Consider the following 14,330-nt stretch of genomic DNA (forward strand, 5'->3'; position numbering starts at 1 on the left):
GATTGGGAAGTGGGAAGTAGGGATTGGGAGGTGGGAAGTAGGGATTGGGTGGGTAGGGAGTGTTTGCCTGGATATAGTTACAACATACAAAGACACTTTTTCGAGGCTACGTATTAGAATTAAGACCCGATAAGTCATAATAGCTCATTTGGAAATACAAACCTTTAGCCATCACAAGAACGTCAGAAGATTATCCCTCGAGATCCCTTCGTTCATCTTCTTAGCAGTTCATCCAGGGGGGGGGGACTACAAGTCCTATGTGATATTTTTTTTTGCTCCGTTTGTGAGTATAATGTGTTTTTTTTTTAAATATTATTTTCACCAATAAAAAGGATCACTGCAAAAGGTCAGGCGCTCGATGTTCTTTCTTCTTAAATCTATTTTTTAGCTGAATTTTTTTTGGGTTGTGCTAAAATGTGTCATAGAAAAATTGTGACTGCCACCATTTTATTCTACAGGGCCTCTGACTTCAGAAAATATATAATTCTGAGGGGGACAGCAGGACCCTTTTTGGAGCGGATTTTGCCGCAATTCTAGCTTGCTCAATGCAAGCATTTGTGCGATATCGCGTGATAAACGTGCGATATCGCACAAAATGCAAATCGCGCAAAAAAATGCGCGATTTGCAAATCGCTCAGTGTGAATGGGGCCTTAAAGGACATGTCACAGGGTTAATTGGTGCTTTTGGTTATTGATCCCAATTTCCAGGAACCCCGTGCAGCTGCAACGCAAATGTATTTAAGCCTTTGTCGTAATTACCATAAGTGCCGGATTGGCAGGGACGTGTGCTTCATGGCCACCAGGACTCCGCCTTGATCCAGGTACAAGACGCTGTGCTCCTCTTCAAAGATCTGAAACAAACAACCTGCTTTAGAAACGATGTGAGAGGGAAACAAGCGCCGCCATCAAGCGCAACCGGTCCTCCAGAAAGTTCAAAAGTGGAAATGTCTCATCTGCACTTCTCGCTGCTCGTGTGATTTCAGGAGACAGAAGGAACTCGGAGACGGGATGCTGGAAAGCCTGAGGCTAAGGCCCCGGTTTTTTGTTTGTAACATGAAGAGCGATCAACGAACGCTTTTCAACTCCGACAACCGGGGAGGAGGACTGGGGCCTCGGAGCTCTTTTGTCTGCTAATTATGATCTAAAATGCACGACGGAACAGCCGAACAGCGGCAGGAGGACGGCGGAGAACGCTGTGATCTCTGCGATGTTCTCACCGACGGGAAATAAAAACTGTTCTACAAGAAACCTTTCTTGAAAGGAACATGCAGGCTGCCATGGCTGCCGTCTTGTTCTGCAAATGTCGGCCGCCTTCGCTGTCTAGAACAGATATGCAGCTAAGGACCTAGGGGGTGAAATTGGCAGGTTTTTTGCTTCACTAAAATTTAGGTAAAATTTTGATATTTCAGTGGAATTTAACTATTTAGGCAAAATACATTGGGCAAAGGCCAAATGAAGAGGTTATAATTTCTCGATTAATCGTTAAACTTTTTGATCGATTAAAATTATTTTGATCGCTAATGAAAACACTCACCAGTCCGCCGGCTTCCGGGAGTGCCGTCGGCGACCTGGTGACGTCACGGACATCGACGTCACCGGACTCCTCCCCCCTTTCCCAAGTGGCTCCGTCAGCTAACGAAGGGATGGGGGGAGGAGTCAGGTGACGTCGATGTCCGTGACGTCACCGGACTCCTCCCCCCTTCGTTAGCCGACGGAGCCACTTGGGCCGGTGAGTTTGCCCAAAAAAACTTTCTGCACGAGCGCCAGCCAAGGCATTGGCCTATACACATACAGCACAGCAATGAAGTCATAAAATGAACTAGGATCACACTAATCCAGCACGTTATTAATCTGAGTTGCCCCACTCAAGCGGCGGCCATATTGAGTGGGGCACGTGAGATTAGTGTGATCCTAGTTCATTGTATTACTTCATTGCTGTGCTGCATGTGTATAGGCCAATGTAGTTGGATCTGTATGTGCGTTATAATTAATCAAAATTAATCGATCGATTAAAAAAAATTTGATCAATCGAACACGAAAATTTTAATCATTACAAGCCCTAATTTTTTTGTTTAATTTATTTATTTTTAAACAATAAAATACAAAAAAAATACATTCTTGTGCAGTTTTTTTTTAAACTATTTTTGAACATCCCCCCTTACTCTGAGTTAGGCTTTAAAAAGTTTTGAATCCGAAGAATCAGAAGAACAGCCAGCCAATATATATTTTCAGAAGGTTCAGCAGTGGATGTCTGTCTCTGTGTATCTTTAAATGCCCGCTTCACTAAAATGTTGTTAAAAATAAAAATATTTGAAATTTCTGTAGCATTTAATGGTTTCTGCAAATGAAATTTTTTTTGTGTGTGTTTATTTTATCATTTGTTTTTTTATATATTTAAATTTTTTTGCAGCAAGCTACTAAAAAATTAAACGATTGCAAAAATAGTAACATTAAATGTTTGCACAATTTACTTTACTTAATTTACCTTACTGTGAGTTGGGAGAAAAATCAGCATAGCAGCCAGGCAATGCACATTTTCAGAAGGTGGTCAGCAATGTATGCCTATTTTTTTATTTTTTTACTTTTATGTTGCTATTTCAGGGGACCTAGATATTTTAAGTGGACCTCACTTTTTGCTGCATTGTCTGCTTTAATGTATAATTGAATAAGTTGGGGGAATTTTTGTTGAACCTGATTTTGCCTTTGTAAAAAAAAATTGCTTTAAAATTCACCGATTGGGTGAAATTGGCTTAAAAAGAAAAAATCACATGGCTTTTGTTTTCTAACAATTCCCATGTCATCAATAATTAGGACTGACATATTTTGTGACATCCAATAGCTGCAGCGGGAAAACACTCTTTGCCCCGCTACACTGGCAGTTTCCAAACATTTCAGCAATCGCCTTCAATTTTTTCGTATTAATTTGCACTGTGACGGTCGCACCAATCAGATCACAACTGTCATCTTCCAAGTTTAATTCACATTAATTGTTCGAAGCCAATAGGGACAGTTCTAAAATCACCCAATAAAAGAAGAGTAATAATACTGACTGTTCTAGCACCAGTAGCTTTGATCTCCGCTCCCATGTAGGCTAAAGAATCTTCAGCATTAGACACTTGGGTGGCTGTGTCCAGTGGCTCCACCCACCTCCATCTACTTCACTACGGTATCCCTGCAGGTCCATAGTCACATAGCAGCTGGTGGGTGGAACCACAGCACTCAGTGAGGGCATCAGGAGATATCAGTTCCACACCCCTGGCTGCCCCTCTACTCCCTGCTGCCCCAAGGCCGGGGCTTGGTTGGCCTTGTGGGAAATCCGGCCCTGCGTTGAAGCATCAGATGATGCTGAAGGTTCTTTAGCTCTACATGACATTGAATATCATAGTCCCCACCCACCAGATAGGTCCAGGTATATATATTATTACCCTTATTTTACAGGGTGGATTTTTGGAATTTTCTTTTTTTTTGTAAGACGGAGTTGCCTTCAGCTGACCATACATCTTAGAATTGTACAATCTCCTTTAGGTTCTCCAACAACCATGTTGCGTGGTGCTACCTCAACAATCCATTCAATAGATGTGCAGCCAGTCTGGCCCTGGTAAAGCAGAATGTTTGGTAGATCTAAAGGAGGTTGTAAAATCAGGTTGTAAGGCAGGGGTAGGCAACCTCGGACCTCCAACTGTTGTCCCATGAATAGGGCATGACAGAACAAACCATGGGGTTCCGTACAGTCAACCCGACAGGGCCCCCCTGGTCAACCCCGTTGCATCAATCAATGGAATGTCACGACATTTCGAAGCATTATCAGACATTGTATGACAACAAGTAATACGGTTCAAAGAATTGTACCGGACAGCCCCTGACAAGCCTGGGCCCCCCTGCTGACCCAATAGGGCTCGAGCCCAGTGCAAGCATTCTGCCTGTACCTCCCCTTTCAACAGTCCTGCCCATGAAGCATTGCAAGACTCTGACAGCCACAGACATGGCTCCCAGAGGCAGATGCATGATGGGATTGGTATGTTTCACCACAGCTGGAGGGCCAAGGTTGCCTATCCCATGTTGTAAGGTGTACAGCCAGCTTTACATAGGATGCTCCGATAAGCGAGACCCGGTGTGAGTATAAGTGTGTGCATGTGGCCGTCTAGGATTTCCCCAGCGTAAAGTCAGCTCTATATATTTTATTTTTGGAAATAAATTGGGCAAGTTCCCCCGGGATCTTCACGTCCCCCAGTCATGATACATCTTCATCAGATTTTGCCGTCTGCCAAGCAGCGCCGGTTTGCCGGTCCTGTCTCCAGACCTTTGCCCAGACATCCACCGGTTCCCCCCACAGAGGCTGCTGTCGCTCACGGGGTCGGCAGTCGAGAACGATTTGCATCAGGTGACATATGTCACCATTAGCGCTACCTGTCTCCACGTATTGCCTGCGTCGGAAGAAATGAACATGCTGATCTCATTTTCTGTTAGCTCCGAGCCGATGTTCCCTGTGGCAGAGACAGAGAAGGACGTTTATTAGAACATTGGATGAGTTGTGTTATTGAGGAAACTATACAATGAGAGGTGCCGGGAACCTTTCCGTTATTCTGCAATCATTTATAATCTAATGAGTATATATGTGTACATGTCTATCTATATACTGTATATTTATACTGTATGTGGTAAGTAATTGTAGAGGGAGACAAGCCCTTACGCTGCCTGATGCTCTCCCTCCACAGCCCGCCTCTCAGCCCCCCTCTCACCTGCTGACAACACCCCCTCTACTCTCTACCTGCACTGGCTCCTCTGCCCTGATTGGCCAATGGTGCTGTGGCATTCTATTTGTGCATTACAACCCCAGGGCTTTGGGCTTGTGATAGCGTATTGCTTCCTGAGCTCTGAGCCTTGTCTTTGGATTGTCGCCGCCTGGCCTGACTTCCCTAGCCTGGGCATGATTTACCTCTCTGTTTACAACCAGCCCTGACCCTTGCTTGGATAATAGATTTTGCAACTTTCTGCCACTTCCTCTGATCCTTGCTTGGATATCGGATTACATTACTGTCTGCTGCCTGCCCTGACCTTTGCTTGGATATCAGATGGTACTATCTGGTGCCTGCCCTGACCTTTGCTTATAGATCAGATGATGGTACTGTCTGCTGCCTGTCCTGACCCTTGCTTGGATATCAAAATACACTACTGTCTGCAGCCTGCCCTGACCTTTGCTTGGATATCAGATTACGCTACTGTCTGCTGCCTGCCCTGACCCTTGCTTGGATATGGGATGACATTAGTCTCTGCTGCCTGCCTTGACCTTTGCATGCATATCAGATTATAATCCTGTCTGCTGCCTGCCCTGACCCTTGCTTGAAAATCAGATTATGCTACTGCTTGCTACCTGCCCTGACCCTTGCTTGAATATCACATTACACTACTGTTTGCTGCCTGCCCTGAATTTTGCTTGGATATTGTATTATGCTTCTGTCTGCTGGCTGTCCTGACCTTTGCTTGGATATCAAAATACACTACTGTCTGCAGCCTGCCCTGACCTTTGCTTGGATATCAGATTACGCTACTGTCTGCTGCCTGCCCTGACCCTTGCTTGCACATCAGATCACATTACTGTCTGCTGCCTGCCCTGACCCCTGCTTGAAAATCAGATTATGCTACTGCTTGCTACCTGCCCTGACCATTACTTGGATATCAGATTAGGCTACTGTCTGTTGCTTGTCCTGACTGTTGCTTGGATATCAGATTATGCTCCTGTCTGCTGCTTGCCCTGACAATTGCTTGATTATCAGATCACATTACTGTCTGCTGCCAGCCATGACCACAGCTGGCATCCATCCTGTTACTAGACAAGGTTGCTTCAGCATACAGCACCTGCCTTGAACAATACCGCATTTTGAGGCCATCTGATACAGTGCATGTGCTCTCTTTTTTGGATTGTAGGGAAGCATTCCTCCCTGCAAATATAGCATTACGCCCCAAGTCCTGTTGGCATCCTAGTATCACTTTGCCTACTTGTCTTAAGGGAAAGGTGACTGCTAAAGGGGAAACTGGGCAAATAGACAAGAACTGGCAAAGCTTGCACTATCATCTACTTGCGTTTCACAGAGAGGCTTAGAGACCTAGTGATGGTATAACTGGCCTCCTAATTGGCAGCGCTCAGGGAGAGGGAGGGGCAGAAGTAGGGTCTGCCTATGCTGTGCTGATGACAGGTGGAGAGTGAGCAGAGCTGTTGTTGCTCCTCAGAGGAGCTTCCTCTCCTACCTCCTGCCAGCTGAACTCCCCTGCTCTGAACTGGCTCTACCATACTGCACAGCCCTATCTGGCAAGACCTGATCTTTCTCTGCTGCAATTCAGTAACATTTACAGGTCTTGTACCCTACCCCCAGCTTGTGTTTGGACAGTGAAATGAGAAGCAACTGACTCATTTCTCTACACAGGGCCGAAGCTAGGGGGGGCTGGGGGGGTATGTGCCCCAGGTGCTTTAAGAGGAGCACCACTGGGTGTGTGGATGGAGAACTTCTCCCTTGAGAGGAGCAACTATGAGCCTTTGCCCCGGGTGACAGAATGTCTAGCTTCCCCACTGCCTCTATAAATCTGATCTTCCTTTCTATCGGCATTGCAGCACACCACAACACAACCATTTGGCTCCTTGTGCTGCTACTTCATCCCCTAGTCTGAGCTTTGCTGTACAGCTGCAAAAGGCTGATACCAAGAAAATGAAGGTACTCGCAGGTATAATGTAATGGCGTTTTATTAAATAAAGAGCTGCTTTAATGAAGTTCAGATCATCAGATCAGGTCATGATGGAGTGTCATGACTTGGTCAAGGTTGGGCAGTACCATCCTATCGGATCACCAGAACAAGACAGACTGTGCTAGAAAATACTTTCCCCCGCCGCCATCCCTACATTTTAAGTATCTTCCGAAGCTCGTACTTATCTATAAATGTGATTTAGACTTCCAGAGGTTTACAAGCCTCCACATTTTTTTTTATTTTACGAGGCTCCGAGGCATACGGCAGGGGTTCCGTTCCTCTCATTATACCCACGCTGTGCTGTGTAATTAGGTGCGCACAAGTACCTGAAGCCACGATGATGCCGGGAGCTGTATCGCGGCTAGCGATGTTTCCAGTGGTGTACGGGTTTTCGGATACCTTCAGATGTAGGTGTAAGGAGCAATACGGCTGAAAGGGAAGAAAAACGAGAGACGTTAATGGATTCGGGACTGAAGAACCCACCGGGGTCGCTTGGTTGTTGCGTTTTGTTCTGCGGCATTGCGGATATCGTAGATTTCATGAGAGGCAACTTGCTGTAAAAAATGGATTGCTGCTATTTTTAGCAAAAAGTGGTCAAGCAGCACAAGACATATATGGAAGCCCATCTCTGGGCAAACCAAAAAGTACCCTTGCAGTGGGGCTACCCCCTACCGCAAAGGTTAAGTGCTCGTTTTCATCTATGGCAGGGCTTCTTAAAGTGGTGTCGCGCAAGTGAATGAGGGAGGGTCGCAAATGAAAATCTGAATCCCTGGTCAGGGCCCCCATCAGGGGGGTACGACCAGTACTCATGTGAGGGGCTCAGGCGGCCGGGCGGGGATACGGGCTCCAAGCAAGACTTTTTTTATTATAGATTACTATGTGCAGTGTAATTGGTAATGTCCCGGGGCCCCCCTGTGCAATTGGTACCTTCTTGAGTACTTGCGTGCAGGAAGGTTTTTTTTTTCCCAAGGGGCGGAGCTTTTTTGTTACCAGATGTTGGATCGGCTGAGTCGAAGTCCTTCTGCACTTCGGCTCACAGAACATGCAGAACATGTTTGGCTGACCGAAGGCAGCTGATGTGCAGCTGATTTTAGTCGATGTACGGCTGAAATCAGCCATACAAGGCTCAAGTGAATAGCCAAAAGGCGTTCGGCTAACTTCACTTCGACTCGGTTATTCACTCGGCTGCCTTCAGCAGCTAAGTGAATAACCTCCTTTGATTTCCGGTGCTAACTTTTATATGAAATACCATTTGTACATAACACATTGTATTACGTTGTACATCCATACGACCTGGCTTATACTTTCCTAAATAAAGGTCAGAAATGTGCGCCGTGCCTATCGAGCCACCTGATTACCATACTACGCAGATATGAAGATCCAAATGCAGCTCCCTTCCCCCATCTTGTGGTCACGCTTAGAACTGCACCCTCCAAGTAAAGATCTCATCAACTTGACTCTGAATTCCACCGGCCCATTTGGTTGATTAATTTCGGCAATAAATTGATATTTGCTTTTCTTAATTTGTCTGGATTTCAGCGGAATGCTTTCTTAAGATCTATTTCGTTTTAGATTTCCACGTAGCCGCCGTCGGGGCAAATATCACGGGGGCCCTCTAAAATAACTCACGTTTTGTTACGATTCCTCGTGTAATGACGGCGATAAAAGCCGCATTAACATTTACTGGAAGTAGTTATGTATATTTTTATAGAGGGGAAAGACCAAAATAAATCTTTGTGCGAATCCGCGGCGCTTACGGTTAATTTGTCGCTATTAGATTATTATATATAAACACCGATAAAAGGAAAGTGATGCTGAGCAAATACGTAGGGTGACCTTTGCCTCTGAAGAATGCTAGTTGCCGGGTTCTCAGGCTGACCTGATGGCTTTGGTACTTTCTGAGTCGCTGACCTGGAATAAGAATGCTGGATAAAGCGTATGCAAAGATATCCGCAGCCAATTTGAATTTGAGATTAGAACAGCCGATGTTTCAGCATAGGGAAGGCCTTCAATGAATTTTAAAAGATTTGAGCAAAATGGCTTCAGGCACCCAGCTTGGTATCAAATTGGTGAGAACAGGAAAGATGCTTTAGGCCCAGAAATGTTGTAGTAATACTTTGTATGGCATTTCTTTTTTCAATTTTTCAGACCAGAGGGATGGGATAGATCAGAATGTTTCTATATTTTTCTTTTTTTTTTCTTCATGGATTTATGGTGCTTGATGTCCCTTTTATTAAATATATACAGTATATGCGTGTTTGTGTAAATATATATAGATAGATATATATATAGTAGATGAGATAAGAATGCTGGGAAGGTTGAGTCCATAAAACAGGTGTTTGCCCTGTTTAAATAAATTCAATAAACAGATTACAATGTGGTGTTAGTGTTGAGTTTAGTTTGGTATTCTTTGTTTTTCATATGCATTTATTTATCTATGTGTTTATTATGTAAATGTTCATTTATTTGTTTATTTGTTTTTTTATGTGTTCAATGTAATTTATTTATTTAAGTATTTAATTATTTATGTATGTGTTTATTTATTTTATTTCTTTATAAGTTTGTTTATTTATGTATTTATTTAGAATGCAGTCTGATTTGTATTGATATTTTTTTTCTTTGGTAAGTGTGTCTGTCCGAAAAAAAAACAAAAAACTTTTTCCAATAAATAAAATACACCAAAAAAACCAAAAACATATGTAAACACAATCACTAAAGTGTCATATAAACTTTATCATGTTAATGGCATCATAAAAGTGACATTAATATGTAATATTTGTACATTTACAGTTTTCATTAAAGTGATCTACGGTGATCTTGTAGAGAAAAGAGTTCAAAACTATCAATGATAAAAATTTTTTTACAGAAGAAGAACATAAAGTGACCAACGCGTTTTGGAAGTAAAACTAACTTCCTCAAAGCTTGAATCTTTTGAATAATAGGACCAGGGATGGTAAAGCATAATCACCAGGGATGGTGAGGTGAAACCATCATCTTGGAAGCATTGGGAATCTTAGTGCATCATTTCCCCCCCACCAAAATGTAAAAAGTTTTGAGAAAGGACCCTTTAGGGTCAGATGCTGTACAGCTCTAATATCTCCAGTGTTATATGCATATATGCTGAGAGGAAGGTATCCTGTCAGTGAAATGAAGGACTTCTCCAAAGAGACTAGAGGAAGAGAAGAAAATAAAGAGAGATTGCCAAGGGAGAGATCCAAATGTAGCAAATCAAACAAAAAAACTGAAGGTTCTGAAAAGGAGTAGTGTAATGATGAATTCCTGTATTCACATCTGTGGCGTTGCAAGATGCCCAAGTATTGTATACACTGAGTGGGCAGATTATTATGACCACCTGACGTTTATAGGCAAATTAGCTATAATTTGGCGCTGAAGTTGCTAGAGGGCCAGACCATTATAAATAGGGAAGCAGCTTGTTTACCACGACAGTAGAAGGGATTTGTTTCTGAAGATACGGGGAAACAACGCGATTTAACAGCCTTTGAACGCGGGATGATTGTTGGCGCTCGGAGCCATGGAGCGAGTATCAGCAAAACAGCAAAATTCGTTAAATTTCAAGAGCAGCTGTTGTTAAAGTGTTTAAAGACCGGACTGTCAGACGAAAATCTGGGTCTGAAGGTGTGAATTGTGGCCGTCAGCGACTAGTCAATGTTAGGGCAGAACGGGGGAGGGGCAAGACTGGTACAAGACAACAGAAGGGCAACAGCGCATTGTCAGATTCCTCGCATCACCTTTCATCATCTCATGGAGTCACGAGGCGGCCCAACTAAGTCATCTCGTGGCCCAACGAAGTACTGATGGGGTGGTCATAATAATCTGGCCACTCACTGTATTCTTATAATGTATACTTAAAGGTACACTAAACTCGGGAGTTAAATCCTAAAAATGCATTAAAGTCCCTTAACTAATAACAACAATGTATCTTATTTGTGTATCACTCGGCTGTAGATCCTCCAATCATCTCTGAATTGGTGCCGACACTGTCCTTCCTTCTGGAGGGGGGGCTACGTCTGTACCCCATGGTCCCTGTGTGTGTTGTAAAGTAGTCACCGCTCCAAGCTCGCTCCCGGGATGGACTACAATCTCACGTTTAGTTTATTAATTTGCATTGAGATTGTAGTCCATCCCGGGGGCCGGAGCTTGGAGCGGTGACTACTTTACAACACACACAGGGACCATGGGGAACACAAGTAGCCCCCCTCCAGAAGGAAGGACAGTGTCAGCACCATTTCAGAGATGATTGGCGGATCGACAGCCGAGTGATACACCAATAAGATACATTGTTGTTCAGAGTTAAAGTACATGGATGTATTTTTAAGATTTAGCTCCGGAGTTTACTTTCACTTTAAGAAATACTTTTGACGGAAAGACTTTGAAGCAGCGTTCTTCACTACAGGCACCTCAGCTGATCTGACCTCCATCTTTTTGTGGCGCCACCAATTTCCTATCTCATCCTTTTGGTTAGGTTTTTTTATGCATGAACTGGTATTGATTGGTATATTATAGCGGCATTTCTCTTCTAATTGCCCGTGCTGGTTGAATGCAGGGGTGCCCGTCTTAGCTGGGATGTTAAATGACAGGTCTATTGTGTTTTGATGGCGGTGGTACATATTGTACTTTGTATTTTTTGTAAACAGTGTATCTATTTTTGAACAATAAAGAGTTGGCTGAGTGCAAAATGCTTCTGCTCTTGCCTTTTGAAATCATAGAGAACATGTAGCTCTGGACCCCTATGCAGGTTCACTCCAACGTAGACAGACTACAAACAAACATCTTTCCATTTTATTTACATGAAGAACAATGTCCATAATTTCCCCTCATCCTGAAAATAAAAACCTGCCTTCCGTAATGAGAATTTACAACCAGCTGTGAAACAAATCTCCGAAGGGGACCGTTTCAGGTCTCCTACTGCAGCTTGTAGTGGGCTCCATATTGATCACCCCTCCGAGGAGATGTGAACTATAATGTACACTCAGCGCATGTATTATAATGAATACAATGGATTTGCTGATTTTAAGCGATCAATACGTTTGATAGAAATCCCCTGTCTGGTCTTCTGCACGAGTCTTTTTTTTCCCACATTGAAGTTCCGATATTCATGCGGATTGATTTTGGATGTAACTAGGAAGTTATTAAACGGGTAAAAAAATATATCTGTGCTGCATTAATGTAGGAATATATTCAGAGGCTTAGCCATCGGGATGCTTCTTTCCGTTGATTTATGAACGTCTGCAATGGAAAGATGTGACGGTGATGTCAGTAGAATTAGAAAACGGAAAAGTAGACGGATCCGGGAAAAAAAGAAAAACAAAATTTAACAAGGACGTCAACTGAGGAAGTTATTTTAACTGTCTTCTTTCTTTTTGTTTAGAATAATAAGACATGTAAGTTTTGTTTCATTCCGAATTGAAATTCAGACGAGTTCTCTTTACATTCGGATACATCCAAATTTCCGAATTCAAATGTATCCAAATTTTACCAAATTGTGAATTTTTTTCCACAATTTTGTCCGAATTTCCTAATATCCAATTCTAATGACCAGTACGGACTGAGAGAACCAGTGCAGACTAAGATGACCAGTATGGAATAAGTTGACCAGTATGAACTAAGATGACCAATACGGAGTAAGAGGACCAGTACGGACTAAGAGGACCAGTACGGACTAAGAGGACCAGTACAGACCAAGATGGCCAATACGGACTAAGATGACCAGTACGGACCAAGAGGACCAGTACGGACTAAGAGGACCAGTACGGACTAAGAGGACCAGTACGGACAAAGGTGACCAGTATGGACTAAGAGGACTAGTACGGACTAAGAGGGCCAGTACAGACTAAGAGGACCAGTACGGACTAAGAGGACCCGTACGGACTAAGAGGACCAGTACGGACTAAGAGGACCAGTACGGACTAAGAGGACAGATGACCAGTATGATCTAAGGTGAACAGTACGGACTAAGAGCACCAGTAGGGACTAAGATGACCAGTACAGACCAAGATGACCAACATAATCTAAGATAAACCAGTATGGACTAAGATGACCAGTATGGACTAAGATGACCAGTATGGACTAAGATGACCAGTACGGACTAAGATGAACAGTACGGACTAAGATGAACAGTACGGACTAAGATGAACAGTACGGACTAAGATGACCAGTACGGACTAAGATGACCAGTACAGACTAAGGTGAACAGTATGGACTAAGAGGACTAGTATGGACTAAGATGACCAGTATGGACTAAGATGACCAGTATGGACTAAAAGGTCTAGTACAGACTAAGAGGACCAGAGGACTATTACCAAAATTACCAAAAAAAACAAAAAGTTATTTTTTTAATTAAAAAACTCCATACAAATTAATCTGAACAGCAAATAAAAAATGTGCAGCCATCCGAATTCCGAATAATTAACCAAACTGAATTTCATATCCGAAATCCGAAAACAAAAATTGGAGTCGATCTGAAACTAAACAATTTTTTTTAGCCTCTAATAATAATAAAAACTTTCTCATCAAGAAGTTCAATTAACAAACCTAAATGTGCAATCCTTACACCTTCATATACAACAGGTAATTCATTATATAACTAAAGTAGAGTTTCAACCAAAAAAAAAAAAAAGTGAGTTTTTTTGGGTGGAGTCAGAACACTCGTGTTACTCTAGAAAAATACAAAAAAATAAACCCCAAAAAATTAGAGACTCCAAGATGCTTCAATCATCCATAATTCGATAACATAAAACAGCCAATGCCTTTTGAGGGCCAAAAACACAGCTCCTTCATCAGGGCCTAAATAACAAAATATTGAACTGAGGTGAACTAGACATGAGTAGAGGTTTGAAGAGTTTAACCAGTTGTGGTTTACCCAAACTTTTTAAAAATGTATGAACTTCCGAATTCTACAATTTCTAAACCAGAAGTCCTATTACAGTCAAAGGGAACCTGAATCGGGCTCCAATCATCATATTACAGGCATCAAATGATTCTAAATTGGGCAGAAATATTATGTTCCTGGCAGCCTGATGAGATGATGGGGCAAAAAAACAGTCTGAGCTCTGCCTCTAGATACTGAGATTGAAGGGGGGGGGGACCTGGTGGCACTGGCAGTCAAGCTCAGGGGGCTCAGGTAACAACATAGGCAGACATAGAACAGAAACAGCCATTGGGGCAGCCCTTGGATCCTTTCTTCCAGAAGCCTTTTAGAAACACTGAATATGGGAATTGGATTGACCATACAATTATTTTCCAATTTGACCCAAATTTTATGTCATCCCAAATCCATTAAAGCAAGGATTCAAACAAGACTATTACACAGAAGACTCCTTATAACGTCTAATGTTTATTTTGAAGTCCATTTTTGGGCTTCCAATTGGAATATACTAAATATTAAGAATCCCGTATGTCATGTTTTATTTCCCTCCACGAAGGTGACATTTGCCTGTAAACTGTAAAATGGGATCTGTATTGTCCCCAATTATTTTCTGTGCTGTCACTTTTTTTGTTACAGTTAATAAAGAAATAAAGAAATTATTCAATTTTATTAAAAAAAATGGACAGAATTCGAAATCCCCCCCCCC

General features: G+C 42.7%; 1 protein-coding gene across 1 annotated transcript in view; it reads right to left on the reverse strand.

Annotated features, from left to right (window-relative positions):
* LOC108790375 (VPS10 domain-containing receptor SorCS1-like) overlaps positions 1–14,330 on the reverse strand; it is a 475,033-nt gene that overhangs the window by 88,502 nt on the left and 372,201 nt on the right. The window contains exons 11-13 of the mRNA XM_018560623.1: positions 7,065–7,167; positions 4,408–4,484; positions 760–851 (exon numbers count right to left, since the gene is read on the reverse strand). Coding sequence (XP_018416125.1) covers positions 760–851; positions 4,408–4,484; positions 7,065–7,167 — 272 coding nt within the window. The remainder of the gene's footprint in view (positions 1–759; positions 852–4,407; positions 4,485–7,064; positions 7,168–14,330) is intronic.

The sequence above is a fragment of the Nanorana parkeri genome, unplaced genomic scaffold (assembly GCF_000935625.1).
Source record: "Nanorana parkeri isolate BGI_ZX_2015 unplaced genomic scaffold, ASM93562v1 scaffold469, whole genome shotgun sequence".
NCBI classification, from domain to species: domain Eukaryota; kingdom Metazoa; phylum Chordata; class Amphibia; order Anura; family Dicroglossidae; genus Nanorana; species Nanorana parkeri.